This window comes from Lathamus discolor, chromosome 2 (assembly GCF_037157495.1).
Source record: "Lathamus discolor isolate bLatDis1 chromosome 2, bLatDis1.hap1, whole genome shotgun sequence".
Classification (NCBI taxonomy): domain Eukaryota; kingdom Metazoa; phylum Chordata; class Aves; order Psittaciformes; family Psittacidae; genus Lathamus; species Lathamus discolor.
In genome coordinates this window covers 39,021,489-39,042,005 of record NC_088885.1, presented here as the reverse complement: position 1 = coordinate 39,042,005, position 20,517 = coordinate 39,021,489, and the positions used below count along the sequence as shown (strand labels likewise).

The 20,517-nt window shown below is 36.4% G+C and overlaps 1 protein-coding gene across 2 annotated transcripts in view; it reads right to left on the bottom strand.

Moving 5' to 3' along the window:
* Positions 1–304: 304 nt before the first annotated feature.
* Positions 305–20,517, bottom strand: part of SLC39A12 (solute carrier family 39 member 12) — a 32,707-nt gene continuing 12,494 nt past the window's right edge. The window contains exons 5-12 of one of the 2 annotated variants that reach the window (XM_065669246.1): positions 18,635–18,806; positions 15,828–16,000; positions 14,422–14,574; positions 13,108–13,218; positions 10,961–11,024; positions 7,160–7,318; positions 5,617–5,804; positions 305–433 (exon numbers count right to left, since the gene is read on the bottom strand). In XM_065669246.1, the coding sequence (XP_065525318.1) occupies positions 305–433; positions 5,617–5,804; positions 7,160–7,318; positions 10,961–11,024; positions 13,108–13,218; positions 14,422–14,574; positions 15,828–16,000; positions 18,635–18,806 (1,149 nt within the window). The remainder of the gene's footprint in view (positions 434–5,616; positions 5,805–7,159; positions 7,319–10,960; positions 11,025–13,107; positions 13,219–14,421; positions 14,575–15,827; positions 16,001–18,634; positions 18,807–20,517) is intronic. The other variant, XM_065669247.1, reaches the window with a different exon arrangement.

Genomic DNA, 20,517 nt, shown 5'->3' with positions numbered 1-20,517 from the left:
TGACTGGTAGAGATCATTTAGAGCATTTAACTAGAATAGTCTCAATAAAAACTAATTAAAAGCTCCTGTGAGTTTGAGCATTGTATCTGGTAATTCTAAACATTCATTTTTACAAAAAAACAAAACCAAAACCAAAAACAAAAACCAAAATTTGAACAATAAGTTAATAAAGTGAAATAGTTATCTATTTTCAGATATAAAATCCCAGCAACTCAATTTATATATCACTATAGCAGACATGACACAATTGTGAATAATGCTATCCACTGTCATAAGTGGTACTTCAAGGTTTCCAGCAGAAAACTTATATTTTAATTTTCTGTTCATATAGAGCCAAAAGTAAGAGGCAAAGCCAGCCTAATAGTAATCCAAGGTTCTGTAGGAGAAACATCAACCAGGGTCGCCGTGTCTGAATATGAGTCATTTCAGGAAGCTAAAAAAAGAATAAGAACCAGAATGAGAGCCAGATATATTCATCTCTGGGAAAAAAATTCTTATGGGAAAACAAGGCAAACTTCATTAAAAAAACCCTAAAAATGCTGTTTCTGAAATATAGTTATTAAGCTGTAGCATTTTCTGTACATTGCAACAACACTGATCTTGACAGTGACATATTTAAACTAAACAAATTCTACCCACTTTGGTTCTTTTATCAGCACCAACAAGAATTATAAATGAGATTCCAAAATTTGTTAATTTCTAAATAGTTTTTAAAAATCTTATACAGCTGTCTGTAAGGAAACGCTTATTTAGTAAATTCAGTGATTCCCTTTTGAGGGAATAAACTAGTTTGAGTTTTTTGTTTCAGTACTATATATAGGGTCAGTCCTACTCTTACTGAAATAATTGGCAACCCTCCTGTTTGCTTGGGCTTTACTAAGCATATAAGTAGAAAACAGGATTTTTAAAATATACTTGGAAACAAATATGCTTAATATTTTTCTCTGGGAGTTTTAAATCAATGAAAGGAGCAGCAGCTATTTAGAATTACATTAAAAGCTACTTACATTGATCTTCCACTCTACATGGTGTCTTTCATCAAGGTTTTAAGTAAAATATATGTTTCAACAGACCCTGTGAAAATGATGCCGCAGGCTCAGACTCTCAGTATTTATGCTCTGTGTATTACAGGCACCAGGGGAGGCACTACTGACTGCTGATACTTTCACATCAATATTTGAAATAAATATAGAGCAATGGCCTGGTACTGACCTTTGGGTTTGGTTGGGACTTTTTTGTTTTCTTTTTTTATTTGTTGTGAACTTCAAAGGAAGAGCGAGTGGTCCTGGCACTCTCCCATCCTCCCTTCCTGCTCCACTCACAGCCTGTGCTTGAATGAAGCTCCTTATTTCCTCTGCTCTTTAGAGCCTCCTCAGAGGAGCTGTTATCAGCATCAGCCGCTGGGAGACAGTGCAGCGGTGCTGACCAAGGAAGCTAACAGGGTGTGTTTACATCTATTTGCTATGCTTGTCCTTCCCTCTGTCAGAGGGGGGTCTCCAGCTCTGCTTCTCTTGCACTCTTCCTTCTCTGGAAGTTGGCATGGGCCCAAAAGAAAAGTAGAGTGAAAAATCTGCCTCCGCTTTAAGGTTTTGCATAAAAAATAACAGACAAACCCAAATGTCCCAGATCTTCATAACAGCTAGCAGTGGTTTAAATTATGGTACAAATTTACATCTTTAAGTAATGGTACAAATTTACATCTTAAAAACTTACATAGTTATATTTAATTTGTATTTAAGGCTCATCAGAAACTTTCAGTCTAAAGCAAATGTAAATACCTCAAAGTTCTGATGTAAATCAAAATCTGAACCGACAGCTTGTAAGTGTTCGGAGCATGTGGGTTTTGTTGTGTATATAGTAAAAACTGTTAAGACCTAGGCCTGAATCCATGGTTTCCAGTGTAGACCTTAGGTATTTCTTATTTATCCTGATAATCGGTCTATTGTGTCCTCTTTCCCAGCACCGGAGCAAACAAGTTCTCTAAATAGCAAACTTTTTCCCCTCCCACTGCAAAAGCTAGTTATTTTTTTCTTACTGCTGTCAGTGCAATTTCTGAGTTACATACATGCACGGGAGGCTCTTTCCTAAAAAAACTTTCCTAAAAACTTTCCTAAGAAAGTTTTCAAAAAGAAACCTCAGCAGGTAATGCCCTTCCTATATCCAATGCAGATGTCTGCTCCCTCCACCTAACCTATGTGCATACTATCAAGCACATAGATCATTTCTACAGCCTTACGTAGTGTGACATCCCTGCTTATGTTTGAAAGCATGCCACAGTATCAGCTATGGTTCCCCAACTCTCTCTGGACACAAATGTGTGTGCTCCAGCAGAGAAAAGCTTGTTTAGGAAGCATAAGCCTGTTCAATTGGCAGATGCAAACCACTTCACAAATTCAGGGGAGACAGCAGAACATACAAGCTGTTGACTGCCATTACACTTGCTAATGCTTAAAGTCTGTTGGAAGTAAAATAGTTACTGTTAATCAAGGGACTACTCTATTCCTACTGCAGCTCATATTATCATGAGCACACAAAAGATACGAAGAATTAGGAAGCAGCATGCCAAAGGCAGGCTGAGGCAGGCTGCTGAGGGGCTCTCAACCACCTGCTGGCCAAACAAGAGTTCTACGAGTCTGGGGCATATGACTGCTGTGCTGCAACAGCCCAACCAGTCACTTTAAAAATACCTTTTTATCTCCAAAATTCAAAGATTTTTAAGGTTAGTCAGAGAAAAAAGTCAGTTAGTTACCTCAGGAAGTGGTTGTCTAGCTCCTATTTCTTGATATCCTTCCTTTCTTGCTTGCTTCTATCTCCCTCCTTTCAAATTAGACAGCAAATCTTTCGGGTCAGGAACTATATAAACCCCTATGGTCTCTAAAATCACTCAGAAATGACATCCAGTCCTTGGGGTTTAATGCAATACATTTGATTTCATAAACATTTATCTGTAATGATCACTTCATAGAGACTCATTTAAGAGGCTGATACAGAATTTTCAGGTTTGTTTCCCAAGAGAAAAATGGGACATATTTTGTCAAAAAAACCCATTTCCTTAGAAGTGACTTGGTCTTCTCCATTCCATATATTAGTGTCTCAAGTTTCAGTTCAGATTAAAGGCATGTTAAAGAAATGGTATGTTATTAATTAAAAGATCTTTGGAAATAGTGCAAAGTTACGATATACTTGACCTCTAAACAGATGCCGAGTGCAAAAAATCTCACTACACTTCACATAAACAGCTGTTTTTCAGGGAACTTATAGTTAAATGACAATTAAACCCACAAAATTACAGGTGTTTACAAACATGCTTACCTTGAAGGGACAAACAATTTATATTGCAATATTTCACCTGTGCAAACACATTTGCAAGACAAAATACTCCTCCTTTCCACCTTCCCCAGTTACTGGGAAGATGAAGTTTTGCAGAATTCCTTTGTGAAAAATTATGAACGTTGTGCATAATTTTATCTTTTGTCCTTTTCCTCAGATTTCTAAAATTCTTAGTCTACCCCCGCTCGTTAATGGAGCTAGAATGCCATTTGTAGAAATGAAAAGCCTTTAATTAACCACAGAAGTAGTTTTGTGCACCCTTGGCTGCAGCAGCAATCTCACAGTGCTGTTCTGTCAATGAACCTCCCCTCATACCCCTCAACGTTCCTCAGTGCAGAAACCAGCGAGGCTGTTCAGTTTTATTTAACTGCTGCTCCGGCAAGCACATGAATAACTGAAAGCCCATAAAACAAATATTGAAAATTATAGCTAAGCTTTGTACACCGTGAAGTATTTGTACACCATTGGCAGTGACACTGATGGCTGCTGTTTGCCAATGAGAATGCACCAGAGAACAAAAATGATTTCTGGACAGAAAGTTGAAAAATACATAAAGAATGGCTGATTTTCTTTTGAGATGTACTATATAAACACACAAAACTTTTCAGACCTATAGATTCCTCCAGTGCCACAGGAATAGTTTTTAAACAGTGATAATAACACCTGCACTTCTGACAAACACAGGTGAGGAACCCGATGGCGATTCTTTTGTCAAAATGCAGAGAAAAGCTGATTGGAACCATATTAATAAAAGTGAGGTGAGAGAAATAAGATCCTCTCCCTCCTCCTTTCTCCACTTCACGTCAAGCAGAAGATTATGTTGACAAGCTGAGAACAAGGGAAAATATGTCCCAGTCTCAGCCTGGAACTGTGTCATCTCTTGCGTTTTGCAGCTGTCACACTGCTTTGCAGACTCAGGGGAAAACATGGTGTTCTAGGAGCCTGTGGATCCCAGACGGATGCTGAACCTACACTGAAGGAAAAACATGCCTAAATCATTCTTAGCCACATTAGTAAAACCATGCCTATTGAGTAGGTAGCCAGCCTCATTTCTACATTTCTCTGTGCCAGAACAAGATGCAGCTTGGTACACAGTGTTCTTGTCTATTGTTTACCATCTTAGGACTGTTGACACATCCACAATCCTTAGGCAGTTCCCACATAAGTTCTTAGGACTAGTTTATGTTATTTTACTTTTGTTACGGTAGCAAAAATAGACTAAAATATACCTAACGCAAACATCAATTATTACAAGTAGTTTTTTTTGAAACTGGTGTGGCACATCAGGTTTAAAGTATTATGCTTGAACCTGGTAAATGATTTTGAAGGTATGAAGTGGGAGGTGGTAGTGAGCACAACAGACAACCAGGCTTGGGAAAAAATCTAGTAATAATTTAGGAAGAGACAGACCTCTTTTTCTACCTCTTGATCTAATCACTCTAAATATTCTATCTTTGTTCGGAAGCATGTAAACAACTTTACATTAACACACATTGGTTAAAAAGCCATGTGTCAAAGCTGGCAAGGTAATTAAGCTCTGCACTGTTACAAGTGTAACAGCTAGCAGCCTCTTCAATAAATGATGTGGCCTGAGGCATGAGTTATGATTCCACCACATTATTCCACAGTCCTTAGACCTTCTTCCTACTGTATGTCTTCGCACTTTATTTTTCTATAGTCAGATCACTGCTATTGAACTGGGGGGATGAAAAATATTGGCCAAATATGAAAAAGTTGAGGCAATCTGATGGATTCTTAATTGCTTAGGAGATCATCCAAACCTCTCTGAGATAGAAAAGCTGACCAGGAAGAACATAAGATAAGCATCTTGGATTTTAGCTCAGAAACATCAAATTCATGTTGAAACAATGGATGAAAAATATATAAAGGGCAGTGAAGAGAAAAAAAGTAACCAGCTTCAGGAATTAAAAAAAAAACAACCCTGCAGGTTCAAATGTTTCCTTATGTTGACTAAGTAACTCTATCACACCTAAAAAATATGCTGTTCACCTTTTCTCCTTTAAAATCCCTTTATGTCTTTCTCATATATTACCCTCCTAATGGCCTTCATTTCATCTTTTTATTGCTAACTATCATGGCAGTGACATGGAACAGAAGCAGACTGTTGTTCTAAGCACTGTACAAACACAAGGCAGGCAACATGCTCTTTCGAAGAAGCCTATGAACATTTTTTCTCTCCAAGTTTATCCACCTGCATTTGTCTGACACTCATCTGTGATGTGGCTATGTTAAAAGAAAAATGTAACAATAGACTGAAGTTCTCACCATTTCTGCTAAAGATAAATACAAGAACATTCCGGCTGTAACAGTAAAAATCCAGTTTTGAATGCATGGTTCAGCTGATACAGAAAGGCCAATATAAAGTCCCAAGAATGCTGTTAGTGCACTTATGAAATTCATCATAATTGCAATCTTTGTGGGGATCCCTGTACTTAGAAGCACAGCAAAGTCACCTGCATAGAGAAAAAAGACAGAAAATTTATTATTTAAGTGATAAATGTATTTGTAAGGCTCTCTGTAACAAAACATGAAGGAAAATAATTAAGATATGCATGGGGCATGATGGAGGACTGCCCTTAGATTTCTGTAGAATTAATTACAAACTCATCCTGTGTGAAAAACCCAAAACCCCCATATTGGACTGTATTTGTTTAGCTGTTCCTAAAGATAGAAGACAGTATACAGGAGCGGCTTTCTGTTAGTTCTTGATGTTCTGTGACATTTCCAACTTGGATACATGCAAAAGTGAAGTCACATGCTTTCCCAGAGTTTCTAAATCTTTCCCAGCTGGCAACCTGCCAGTTCAGTTCGTGTGAGTATATCTGCAGGATGGTCTGTGAGTCTTCTACAGGTGCTGCAAGTCAGAAAAACCTATGCCAGTATGATTCCTGTTTAATTCCACTGATTTCAGACCTATTTAGCTTTGGCAAATCGTACCTCAGAGCAAGTTTGTCTTCTAAAATAAACAATCCCACAACAGGCCCATGGTAAAAGATTTTTCTAGTAAGTTCGTCCCTGTGAGTGTAGAAATGCCACTTTAACACTGGACCACTATTGTCACAAGATTAAGGTCTGTCTTTGGAGTTGACTGTTCAGTATTCTGGTAATTTCTTTGATATGCAAATGGGAGTTTCAAGTTTTCAAGCAATTCTCCACCCCACATTTTTATTTGGGGTAATTTTCTACGTACACAGGGCATGAAATCTTTATTCATTTAAGAATAGAAATGAGAACCTGCAGTTCACACCTCAAACTTGCCAGGTTATATATGTCTATCAATGCAACATCAGAAACAACTTCAGCCATACTGAAACATTTACCACAAAGAGATGATTGAGGGCAATGTTCAATAGAATGATCTGCTTGTCCTGTCCACTAGTAACATGGGTCATATATCTTATTTCATTATCTTTTTATACTTAATTAGCAGGAGAAATGAGGGTAGCATGAAGAATGCATTGTTAAATGGCTCTACTGAATATTAAAACTCTCAGATAGCCCATTGTGACAGGCATGCCTGTTACGCACACATGGCTGTTGCTCACAGCTTCACTGTATTTTTGCCTGTACGCATGAGAATAACAGGTCACTCTTGACCTGATGGCATTTACATTTGGGGCAGGCAAGATGGGGTGGCATCCAGTAACTAGGGCAGAGAGCACAGCCTCTAGATATTCGTCTCACACACTAATGTTAGAGTTCATGATGCTGTAAAGAAGAATTCCCACTAATGTCATACAGGAAAGAATTATTTGGAAAACCTGCAACTACAAAGACAATTATGAGAAATACAAATTATATTTCTTACCCATTTCATGAGGAATTTCATGGCATAAAATAGCAATCGTTGTTGTCACACCTGCTTCTGTTGAGGATGAGAATGCTGCTCCTATTACCAAGCCATCAGCAAAATTGTGAAGACTATCACCCACCAGAACCATTATTGCTAACAAGCTAATTTTCTTACCTAAGAAAAAGAAAAAACAAAAAAGCCCAGCATTTTTAACACAGATACTATAATTTTTGCTATGTTACAAATTATTTGGGTTTTTGGTCACTTCACATATAACATTATGAAAAGTCATAACAAGCAGAGAAAAATAGAGTTTATCCTGTTTGTTCTTCTTGTTTCCCTTGGTATATTTGACACAAAAAGTAGATGTAGAATACATCAGAGGTGCAAATACCAGGAAGTAGCTTCCTTATTTTCACTAGGTAAACTATTAGACAAAAAATAAGAACATGTTTTAAGTCCAGCCTCATAAAATATCCTAAGGGTTCCCATTAATCTTTCTTTGGTTGCTGAAATTCACGTTTTCCTATGTTTTTGTTGTTTGTTTTTTTTTCTTTAAAATATGTGAATTTTCCCAAAATTGCTTATAGAAATATATAGCTATAATGAAGACAAATATTTGGTCTGATGCAGCTGATCATTTTAAAACTGTAAAGCATGCTGCTACTGGGTAATATTTTCAGGGTCTTTTTTTTTTACAAGATTGTATTGCAGTGAAAAATAGAGATGAAAGGCAACAAGCCTCAGTGTATCCCTATTAGTACAGCATTAGAGCATGCTCACTTCCAACTTTTGTCACAATCAATTAGTGGCTGTTATGCTTATAGTACTCCTATCTGCAGCATCATTCATGGATGCAGATGGCTGTTTTTATCCATACTATTCTGTGACCTTGCTTTAGTATAGAACAGCACATTGGATGTTCATCATTGGGAATCAGACATGAGTGGATAGGTGCTAGTAGTGATACTGATATCAAGCTAGAGAATTATGGACCATCTCTCTGTCCACCCTGTAACACAGACAGTTGGGTAACATGCTGAATGCATTCATGGGGAGAGATTTTATCTCCTCAGGTAGCACTGACTCACTACCTAGGCTTACCAACATATAGTTGGCTCCCCTAGTTTGTACATTGTTCTAATCATTTTATCCATAATCTTATACGCAGGACCTCCTAATGTGTCTGAGGAAACTCATCCAGCTTCCCTCTACATAGGATGGACAGAACACTTTGCAAAGGATTCCTTTTATGTCTGAAGAAACAGTCATGATTTAAACCCTAAACGTGCATTTTCTTGACTTTTGATGGCCCCACAGAGACATAATATGGCAGTCCAAGGAGCTAACGTGAAGCTGCACAGAACTGTTTGAACATAGTTATTACAAGGTTTCACTTCAGTAATGTTTTTGCAGAGTTGACCGGTTTATGGCGATGGGGGAGACTTTTTTCTTACAGAAACTGGCTAGAACTGAAGTCTTCAGACTCTTATAAAAAAATACACAAAGCACATAAAAGCCTAACAACTGTATTCAGAAAATCCTGCCTAGTTGCCTGGGAGCTCTGCGGGTTCAGAAAAATTGGCAGGCTTGTTAGATTTTACTGCCAGCTTACAGAGCTGGAAGTGGATGCCCGCAGTTTACACAGTTCTTTCTAAACACTACGGGCAGTTTATAATCAATAGTGCAGAGCATGAATTACATAGAAATAATAGATTGATGCATTAGATTAAGTTCGTGATTTGTAATAAACACTAGCAAGGACAAAATTGTGGCCTGCCCTATGATATTATTAGTCTGTTTTTTTCAAGTATTTGATTGTTGAAGAAGATACACCATGGTTACTGGAACTCACTTCAGTGTGTTGTTTATAATATAACATAGGGATCAGGTTAACATTATGGAGCAATTGCGAATGTAAGCTTTGTGAACTTACTTGACTGAAAGTTAAGATGATGCATATATAAACAAAACTGAATGTTTATCTTAATTTACTTAGAGCCTATTTTAAAGCAACTTTGTTATTAGCAGTTATCACATGGCATTATACTGCTGCAACAGTAACTATTAACTATGAACTTACTACCCTATTTCTACAAAGACACCTCTTAAACAATCCTGCATTTATTTTTGATAATTTTCTCAAATTGGTGATCAGAAGTCATAGCAAATTCTGTTTCATAATTTTCATAAAGCTGATGGGTACAGGACCCCCACCATAGATTGAGCTTTTCAAACACTGAATAAGAGTTTAAGGCAAATATTTATCCATAAATAGGTCCCTTTCTGAATGTTTTCATTGTTTATAGAGCAAAATTAGTTCTAGTTAATGTAGTCTCAATGAGTATACCAAGCATATAATGCTAATGCTTGATCTTTTCAGATATTGGTAGAACAAGTATGGATAAATGAGGTAGAAAGGCCACTAAGACATCTTCTAGTAGCTTCTGAATTACTCACTGGCTATCTAAGGTGACGACTCGTCTTGCTGTTCTACTTGACATGCATTTACAGAGAAGTCTGGCACTTTTGGAGATGTCGGGCTCTGACTTTGGTACTGAGCTAAACTTTTAGGTGGGTTTTTTCCCCCAAATGGAATGGAATCTACAGCTCAAAGTACCTAGCTATGTTTATACATTTAGCTGTCCGTAAGATCTTTAACAATAAAAACTTTTGAAAACATGTATTCTCAAAAATTGCCCTTAAAAAACAATGCCCCTTCCCTAATATGATCCTTCTCACTGATTTCTAATATAGAAGTAAAACTGGTGTATGAGATAAAAATGGAACCAAAGAAAGAACATTGTTACTGAGAAACTATCCCAAATTTAGTTATACAGCAAATTTAGTTATTGGAAACAAATAATGCTGAGAACATCAGAAATTTGTTTGTGCTTGGCAGGTAGTGATGGTTGAACAGAATGGAAACATCTAGAGGTGGACTAGATAGACAGTCACATTGAAACTGGCACTGGACTGTGTACTAAGGATAGGTGAGACTGAAGCAATGGAAATACCAATTTCAAAAGCCTCAGAAATAGAGTGCATCAGATCAAAGTATATTAAAAACTTAGAAGATAATGACATTTTCAAATAAATCAAACTGATGACCTGAAATCCAAGATCATAAAATAAAGGAGAGTTGATTATAGTAAATAAATTGATTTCAATTAAAATGAATGACTACAACTCTATGAAATTTACCAAGTTCACACAAGTACAGTCAAAGGCAGAGTTTGGTTTATTTTCTGTTTCCTGGGTTTTTGGAAAAGGCAGCAACAAGACAGAGAAGAACTACTTTGAAGCTCTCTGGAGAAAACAGATTATCCTAAAACTGAGAGCCATCATGAGCCCATAATTCCATACATGTAATAAATAATTATTGGTTTTAAAAGGCTATTGCTTTACCATGTATGAGAAGAAGGAAGCAGAATTATATTAGTGCAGCAAGCCAACAAACCCATCATTTCACTGCTTTCAGAAATAAAAGCCCTAGCAAAGTTTATGATTATAAAAATCTGGTTTGTATTAGATTTTGAATATTTTTCTTTAAGCAAAGGCTGTAGAAAAATAGTTTGCAACAGTGGGTAAACAAACACTAAAGCATGGACATTATAAGATTAATTAAATTCACAATTACAGGGTTGGCAGCTGAAAAGATCTTCAAGCAGAGATTAAATTATGTAGCCAAGCACCATCAGATGTGGTGATGTAGTACATAGCAAAGGCAGAGCTAAGCCAGCTTCACACTTGCAATTCCATCTTAGGTCTGAAGATTTTTCCTGTAACTTCTCTAGTCTTTTTGTTGATACTAACTTTTTTTGCTGATGGCCTTACTCTGTGGAGGATCTTCAGCAGACTCAGAATCTTCTGGGCTTCTCTAGTTAAAAGCAAAGATAATAGATCAGTGTTAAGGGGCTCTTCCAGCTACTGCTATAAATACAGGAAAATATCAAATAAGTTCAAGCTTTTTGAATTAAAGATAGTAGCTGTTATGGATAGATATCATTAGAATAATTTATTGAACACTGGCAGTGTGATTGGTACTTCAGAAACACGCAAAAAAGAAATCTCCCTTGCACAGAGGAGATTACAGTCTAATTTAGGTAGGAAGATAGACATTCATAAGCACTGTTGTAACCCAAGAAAGTCATGCTTCTGCTTGAATACACAAAAATCTGAGCCAAACACAGAACTGAAAAGGACATTATAATTCAAATTGTATCTTTCAATTTTGTTATGACCAGATAATTGCAGTTTCCTGATGGATAGGGTGTCTAAAGGATTTCCAAGGAAAAATGGGTAGACACCAGTGTCTGTTTGGAGTTCACCTACTTCACAGTTACTCTGTGAAAACACAAGACTAAAAAAGATGATGCGAAGTAGGTCTCACACCCTGTTAAAATACAGATTTTTTTTTTCTTCAGGGTGGTAAAGCCTCCAGTGCCTTGCCTTGTGGCCTTTAGTTAGGGCTTTGTTTTGGTTGGCATCAAGCATCACTAGTTGGGCATAGAAGCCCATAAGTACACTCCCATGCAGTGGGTGAGTGAAGAAAGAGAAAGTATCTTTGCTCTTATCCTAAAACCGTTGTGACAGCCAGTGAAGAGTCAACATCAGCATGAACGAGTGCTTTTCCAGGGACTGCAGCTACCACTCCACAAACTGTAGCAGAGCTGTGTATTGGTGGCAAACCAGAATTTGTTTCTCTGCTGGTATTAGTTTGGTTGTGATGTGGGGTATGTGCTCTAGCACATAAGGAGGGAAGAGAAAGGATTTGGCTTTTAAAGTCTACATTTTAAAGGAAAAATTAAAGTCTTTCATTCCCATGACTGCAGCCAGTCATATGAATTCCAGTAATTGTTCCACTTCTCTTATAATATTTATTCACATGCCACTTCTTTGAACTCTGAGTCAAAATTGCAAGACTGATCACTGACCTGAAGGATTTATAAGCTTTTCTTAGTCAGCCAGTGTTTTTCTTACTATTACTCACATGATTCTGAAAAATTGGCCACTCTTGTACAGACTAGCTAGGCAAGGCTAGTTCATGTGATCTGCACAGACTATTACGGGGATCTTGCAGCTGAGAGGAATGACAAGGTCATTCTTTATCATAAACAGGAAACTATGATGTGGTTCACAAATTAGTAAACATCCTTCAGTGGTCTGCTGCACTGCATTCAATTGAGGGTTCCCCAACTGTATTTGAAAGATTAGCAGTGCCTCATGGGGTTCTTGTCCATCACAACTGCATTAAGTAAAATGGAGGTCACATTATAGTAGATCTCTGGCAATCCTGATTTAAATAATCAGGAACTTATGTATCTAGATTCTACACATAAAATGAAGAGATTTGTTGAGAAAAAAACCCCACCTGAAACAACAAAACCAAATCCAGGTTAAAAGGTATGAGCCAATTTAGTTTACAAAGATATATCTGACTGGAGACTCTCCACCAATAGAAAATTATGTAATTTCTTATTGGTAAGCACTATTCCCTTATATGAGCTTCGTTTTGTTACTCTTCAAAACTGTGGAAAGTGCCCAGAGAATTCCAGGATAATGTGTCCACTAACTGTGCATTTACCTCTTACTGCAGAAAATCTTGAAGTTTTTCCCATGAGAGAATCTGCCCTTACATATGATAATTTTTTAAAAAGAAAGGAGAAGAAAAATCTTCCAAAATTTAATCAGCAAGTGGTAGAACAAGAAGTGTATTGTTATAACAGTATGATACACACTTAGGAAAAGTTATTGCAAATATTCGCTTTTAAAAATCACTGTAAATGCTCATTATAAACTTCAAAACCTAGAGGTTCCTGACAATCACGTCGTGTAATAAAGGACAAATTAATAAAGACTGAAAAATAATACTGATTTATGACATTAACTGGGTTCATTTTTTTGAGGAACAGAAAAAGAAGGATATAAAATCAGGGAAGTATGTTATATTTGCAACCTACCAACTGTATGGTTGAAGTAGATTTGCCTCTGCCTGTATGTTCATTTAATTCAGATTCCACTGGAAGATCATGGGAATGTCCCCAGTGCCCATTAACTAAAGAAAAACCCTGCTGAATGAAGATGCTTTGCAATTAGTTCTGAAACCCAGCAAACAGAGGTGCAGTCTTTTTCAGGCTTTTGTGAAAGCTTACAATTATAAGAATTACTTGTAACAAAACAAACCCTATTGAAAAAGAAAGATTGTTGACTGGCATCAACATTTCCTAATGCCTTTTTTGGTTCAAAAAAAAAAAAAAAAAGCCTGTAAAGGGAATCAGATAAATCAGTGACATTTGTAATAGCTTGATAAAACTTATTTTGTATTAAAATTGGAGATTAACATTTGAAGCTGAGATGGATATAAAAATTAATTTTGAGAGTTCATGTAGTTCTCAGTAGAACAAGTTTGACAATTTGTGGAACGATGATAAAGCCCTTCTTTCCAAATAAGTAGCAAAAAGGACTATTTTGCTATAATATCACCATCAACAAAATATTCTCATTCTATTAATCTCACGTGATATTCTTATGGCTGATTCAAAGATAGTGGGGGGACTCTTTGCTGTTTATCTAAATCAGGCCAGTCATTAGACGCTCTCAATAAAACAGAGCAAGCAAAGGTTTAGCCTCTTTTTTTAGCCTCCCATGCTGAGAAACTTAATGAGCCATCACACTTTGTGTTATATTATATCCTTGTGCATAATCATATTTTCAGGCACCAGCCACACTGAAATACAGTAATAGAATTACTGTAAGCAAGGCAATGAGCAAGGAGATATTATCTTAATATAAGATTAGGTTCCACTGACAGCAACATACATATTGGATTTTCAGATAAATTGGGATAGGGGTCAAAAACAATTTGGAAATTTTAAGACATCATTCTTGAAATTATCTTGTGCTTACTTCTATGTCTTCCTCCTCTTCAAACAAAGCCTAGCGTAAACAACTGTCATTGCTATTTCATAAGGATACATACTCTTCACCTGCTCCAGTGCTAGTCATAAAAGCATTCTTATGGAATATGCTCAAATAACTGTTCCCTTCTTGAGTCATAGACACATAGAACACATTAATGAAGCATACAAAATCCATAGAGCAAAGCAAAATAGAAATAGAATGTCAAGCTGGTAGAACACTGTGGAAAGCAGTTTTTAAAGCTTCATTTAACTCACACAAATTATAATTATTTTCTACAATCATTTTAATATTTTTTGCACTATAAAATCTCAAAGTAAAAGAGATTTTTAATGGATGAACTGTAAAAGCTTTACCTGGTCACGGGGTGTTACCAGCAGAAAGAAACACTTTTCTATCAGAAAAAATCCATGAATTCCTCCAATCATTCCCAAAAGTTTCCAAATATATTCTTTCCCCTCATAGAAATGTTCTACCTCTTGTGCTTCATGTTTATGTAAACCAAGAGTCTAAAGAAAAAGAGATAAAGTAAAAAAAAATTAACATGACAATCCTTTAATTTTTGATAATCCATAGTGTGTTAATTCAATTTACTATCAACATTTTCTTTTGCCTTCTCTTTCAAATTTTGATTTTGCTTTGAGCTACTCAGCTGAACAGTAGATGGATGAAATGAATTATTAGGAGCCTCTGCTAACTTCATCATCTTACAGTGATGAAAGTGACAATTTTAGAGACAATTTAATGAAATTGCCCTTTACATATGTATAGATATATATATTTTGTTTAGAGGACATTGATCCTTAAAGTCTAAAAAATTACTTTCATCATCTTCAGATGTAAACTTCATATTGAAAATAATCCAGAAAGCTTTCTGCTGGTGGCTGTGCTTCCATTTTTACCCCAGTGGCACAGGATGGCATCCCTCCTTTGCTCTGAATGTGGGCCTTTTAAAGGCTACTGGCTTCATCCCTTAAAACTGATGAAGGAGAATACTTTCACACTCAGAATGTGTTTCTAAATGACAGACTTTTGTCTGACATTCACTGAGAATTGCCTTTCTTAAAACACTCTCCCAGTTCTGTTTCCAGAGACGGTGTATTGTGTACAAAGAACATTTTGACCAGAATCTCAAGTGAAGGTGTGAAGGTCTCTCAACCACCACTTGAAGCCTACTCATAACAGTTGCATTGTATCAGATGAGACTCAATCAAAAATAAATGAATATACCATGGAAAATTTGGGTTCTGTTTTACACACTATTCTATTCTTAAAATTTATTTAATTAATTTAGGAAAATATCATAGAACCCATCTTATTACAGTTCTAGGCAGCAAGATTAATTAGGCTAATAGCCCTGGTTCTCTGGAACAATATGTAGAGGGGACTGTGGATGCCTCATACAATCTTTGAACAATTTCTCCTAAGATGCATTGCACAATCCGCCTCATAAAAGAGTTTAATATATCTTGAAACATAACTTGCACAGGACTTGTGGGGTTTCTGGAATTTTTTTGTGAAAATAGGAACTTGGTTTTCTCTGAATTCATTACTCATTGGTTTCTGCTTCTTACTACTTGGAATCTGTCTCTGAACTACAAAGTACAAATGTATTTTAAACACTGGGTAGCTGGTACACAGATTTCATAGAAAGCTTTACTTTTAAACAGATGAATATTGGCCAGGTTTAAGCTAAACTTTTCTCTCTGTGTGTACATGTATATGTCAACATTTTAAAAGCACAAAAGTGTGTGTTACCTACCTGAGGAATAAGATGTAGCAATGCATCTCCAGAAAGAGTCCCAACAGCCAAACCGACAAACAGCTGTAAAATGAGTGTATAGATTTCTTGGCAGGAGTTAAATAAAATGAGGGTTGTACCAAACATAGATCCAATAGTAATAAGTAAAACAGCAAGAGTGCTGTAACCATATTCTGTAGGAAAAAAACAATGAAACAAAACAAGGGCACCTTTTAATCATTCAGTATTTCTATTTGTGTCTGAGTATTTGGTTTTGTATTTGTTTTTGAGGCTGTGTTTTTTCACCTCTGTGTACAAGCATGTGGATTTTTCTAGTCATTTGTGATCGGGATTACAGAACTGGAAGCTTACGAAACACCCATTTTTTTCATGCTTTACAGGCAATACAGTCTAATGTTTCCAAATTTCAGACCTCAAAGAGATAAATAGACTGTGCAGATTACAGACACTCAGAGCAGCACAGTGGATGTTGGTCTGCATTTGTTTCCTCTCTTAACAGATTTAATTCTTGTTCTTCTATGTCCTCATATGCCACACCTGTGTATCTTTACCATCAACACTACTTTCTTACTCAAATCATGTTCAGTAAGCAAACCAAGGCCTAAAACCTCAGAGGAATGTAGGCATCTAATTTACGTTTTAGGCATAAATATTTTTGTCAAAATTATGTTTACAAATGTGCTGTGGACATACACTCCTTTAGTTACTACATCAGGACCTATTTTTCCCACATTACTGGGACTTTTGGTAGTGGTAATTCTTCAGAGTTGCACACTGCTCATATTTCCAACCTTTTGCATGACATGAATCCTGTTTAATCTGTATGGAAGTCTTATGATGGAGGTAAAACACTGATGAGAAACAGATATAAAGGAACTAATGCCAAAATCTTAAAAAGCGTCACTTAATGTTTCACACTTTAGTGGTACTGCAAGTGCTCAACACCTCGTAAAATCAGACAGTAAATCAGACTGCACATCCAAATATAAGAGTATAGTAGATATTTATGAAAGGTCAGGTCTTCATGACTTACCTAAAACAGTACAGTCTGTCAGTAAAATAGAACTGAGAATAAAATTAATGAGCCTATGCTCAGTTCAATAGGTCATACATAGGTCAAACATGAGGTTCTTTGTCTCTCTAAAGCCAGCAGAAGTGTTCCTGTGGTCATAGAAACCCTCCTTTGCCAAAAAAAACCCACAGAGAAAGGGCTGCAGAAAGGCCTTTTATTAATTCCATTCTGTGTTTGCATAGTTCAGCTTTTCTCATCTACACATATCTCTCACCTTTATGAGATCACTAAAATGTCATCAATGGTCTGATGGCCTTAGACTTGGGAGAATCTCACTCAACTGTGAATTTGCTGCGGACCTTGTATATGATCTAAATAACTTATTTCCTTTCTTTGTCCTTTGATTCCTCATCTGAAAAATGGGCATATCTGTGTAGCATAGAAAAGATAAAAGTGGTAAAGACTGCAAGGTATTCAGGTAATGAGAAGAAAGATAACATAAAAAGGACTCCTGCCTTCTGCGGAGGCATGATTCTTCCTATTCTGCATATTTCTTTCTCCCCTAACAATACTTGGGATATACACAAATGTCCTTCCATGCCCTTATCTTTTTTTTTTTTTTTTTTTTTTTAATTCGTACTCATAGTCCGAATATTCTGTACACCATGGAATGATAGCTCAGCTCATTCTGATGAGCTGCTTAACATATGTAGCTTAAACTGCAGGTAGAATTTAGAAATGGAAAGTGTTGTTCATAAGGATCTTCAGCCAGCAGAATGTGGGGAAAACTTACTAGCTCCTAAAATATCCAGTCATGTACATATTAGGATAAAGGTACTGAAGGCATTGATTTGTAGCCTGAAAGTGCTGTTCTAGATGCAGGTGATTATGGTTGGATGCCCATTCCTTTTTGTTCAATCCCAGCTCCCCAGTCACCCGCCAGAAATTAATGCCCCCTGTAATACACCAGCACATCTAGGTTTGTAACCACTTGCCAGATATGGCTGATTTAAAGTAAAAACAAAACTAGGAAGCACATTAACAAGCCCTTAGGTCAGATCAAATTCATATTGATTCTTGGCAGTGTGGACTAGAGATTGGTTACAGGAGAAGTTGAATCAGCAGAACAGATGAGGCAGAAATCCCTGAAGCAGTAGCATGTGAGGACTACAACAGCAACTGGAAACAATCTGATTATACTGTAACTCAGTTCTTGTTCCAACTCTGTCACACAAGTCCTGACGCCCATGTGACTGGCTTTCTGGTTGTTTTTCCCCCCACAGTAGTACCCCCAAAGCTTAACTGCTATAAAGTATCACAACATGGGAAAATAGCAACGTGCACACAGAACTTATCTACATCAAGCATTTGCCACATCATGGTATAAAATGCCAGCTAACTTGACCTTGAAACTGTATGTAAGAGCAATGTAATGATCCCACTGTAAGCCTGGTGGAAATTTCACAAAACGGGTAATTACTGTACAGCAATCCACTGATATGGACCTGTCATGGCTCACCTCAAGCAGTCCTCTAAGAAATGAAGAAAATAAAACCATTGAACTAGAATTCTGTCCAATATAAAATTGAGACCGTTGGATCCCCTCACTTCTCAATATAGTACTATTATCTGAAATGTATGCTATGAAATTACAGAGTTCACAAATTAGAGAGTGAACAGATCTCATCACGCTTTGGTTTAAGTTTATTAATGAATGAAATGCCTCCAGAATTTGAGTCCCTGCATCACTTTATCTGAATTTTCACAATAGTTTACTGGTAAGAACAAAACTCACTTTCTAGAGTTGTTGGTGGAAGCTTTGTCTTCTTGGAGTCAGGAAGCTGACATGAACAACTTAATAGTTGCTGAATGATAGCTGGACTGATTTGCTTGAAGTGGTCCTTAGAAATGGAGGAAGAACTGTTTCTTAAAAAAATCTTCACCAGTTCATTGGCAGAGAAACAAACCTATGCAGAAAAGTATATACAGTTACTGAATATGTTACATATACCTGCATCTGATGCTGAGGTTAAATATGGAATCTTATAATAACAGTGTTATATAGTCTAGAAATATATGCTAAATAACACTTACATATATATATATCACTGATATATATATATTTTCTGTATACCCATTTCTGGTTGTATTAGTTTAATTACTTCAAATACTTCTAATCATTTTTTGGTTTTCCAATTAAAACTTGATACTACTATATTCCAGAAAGACCAGAATCTTTGGGATGGAGTAGCAAATTTTCTATTAAAGCCTGTTAATATCATGAGGATATGACACAACAATATCTCTAAAAAATTTATTGTCATATGTGCTAACAAAGACCTATTAATGCTTACACAAATCATAGTCTTAGCTTTTAATGTATGACTGCAATAATAGCAATAATATTATGGAAGCAATAATTAATAGAAGATACTGCCTGGAATTTTGCCTTGTGCTGCATGCTTAGTGAAATATGGAATTAAGGTGCTTTTTAAAATTCTTTGACAATAGCATTTCACTTTAAGGTCAGCACATTAGATGCTACATAGTCTAAATTGGGTCTAAATATTTCTTAATAATTGTATTATTAGAGATACTCAAGAATTTCAATTAGTTTTTGTTCCTGTTAGAAAGGTCTCTTTGCCAAAAAGGAAAGAAACTCTTTTTAGAAACATCTATATTTTGAAAAACATTAATGAAAAGTCTCTAGGATGAAACTTCTTGTAAAAAACGTGTGCAGTTAGCATTAGAACAGTTCTAGTGGCAATTTCTGTACAAACTTTTAAAAAGTAGTCCAGATCAAATATGCTATTTTACTTAAAGGAATAATTGTCACTTCTTAATCTCATCTGATCAGTTGCAATTCAATTGAATTAGTATCCATCTGAGAATCAAGAATCAATAACCTAAATATTCTTTTTCTAATCACTGAAGATTAGGTTTCTTTTGAAAGAAAATTACTATTTAAATGAAAGAGTTGTAATTATCATTACTTTTAAATAACTCAGTTAAGACCCAACACCTTCCTGCCTTTGTTCATACATTATTAAAGTAAAATATGCTTTGTAGCTCACTAAGCAACTGAATGAATTAAGCACTGATACATATATTGTGAACGTCACACTGAAGTCTTCAGGATAACAGCTATCTCACCACCTGGATCTGGTCTTTTCTGCCTCCAAGGAAAAAGAAATAATGAAGACAATTCAGGGGCTACCGTGCTGGAAAAGACCTCCAGTTTGCCTGTTCTGGGCAGTGGTTGCCTTGAAGTAGGGAACACCAACAAGTGGTATCAAGTTGGAAGTCTAGCTCATGGCTGGTTAACAGCAGCATCTCTCACTATACAGGAACTGATACTATTTAATGCCCTCACCAATGATCTGAGTCATGGAACAGAGTCTACCACATCACATTCACAGAAGAAATCCAACTGGGACACATAGTCAATATGCTGATGGGCATGGCTGCTATTTAGAGGGACCTTGACAAGCCAAAGAAATGGGCTGACAAGACCTTCATGAAGATCAGCAAATTTATTGTGCTTCCAATAAAGGCTGTGAAAACCTGGGAAGTAGCTTTACAGAAAAGCACTTGAGGTCCTAACAGACAATTGAACACGAGTCACCAGTGTGCCCTTGTGGCAGTGAAGGCTAACTGCATACTGGGCTGCATTGGCAA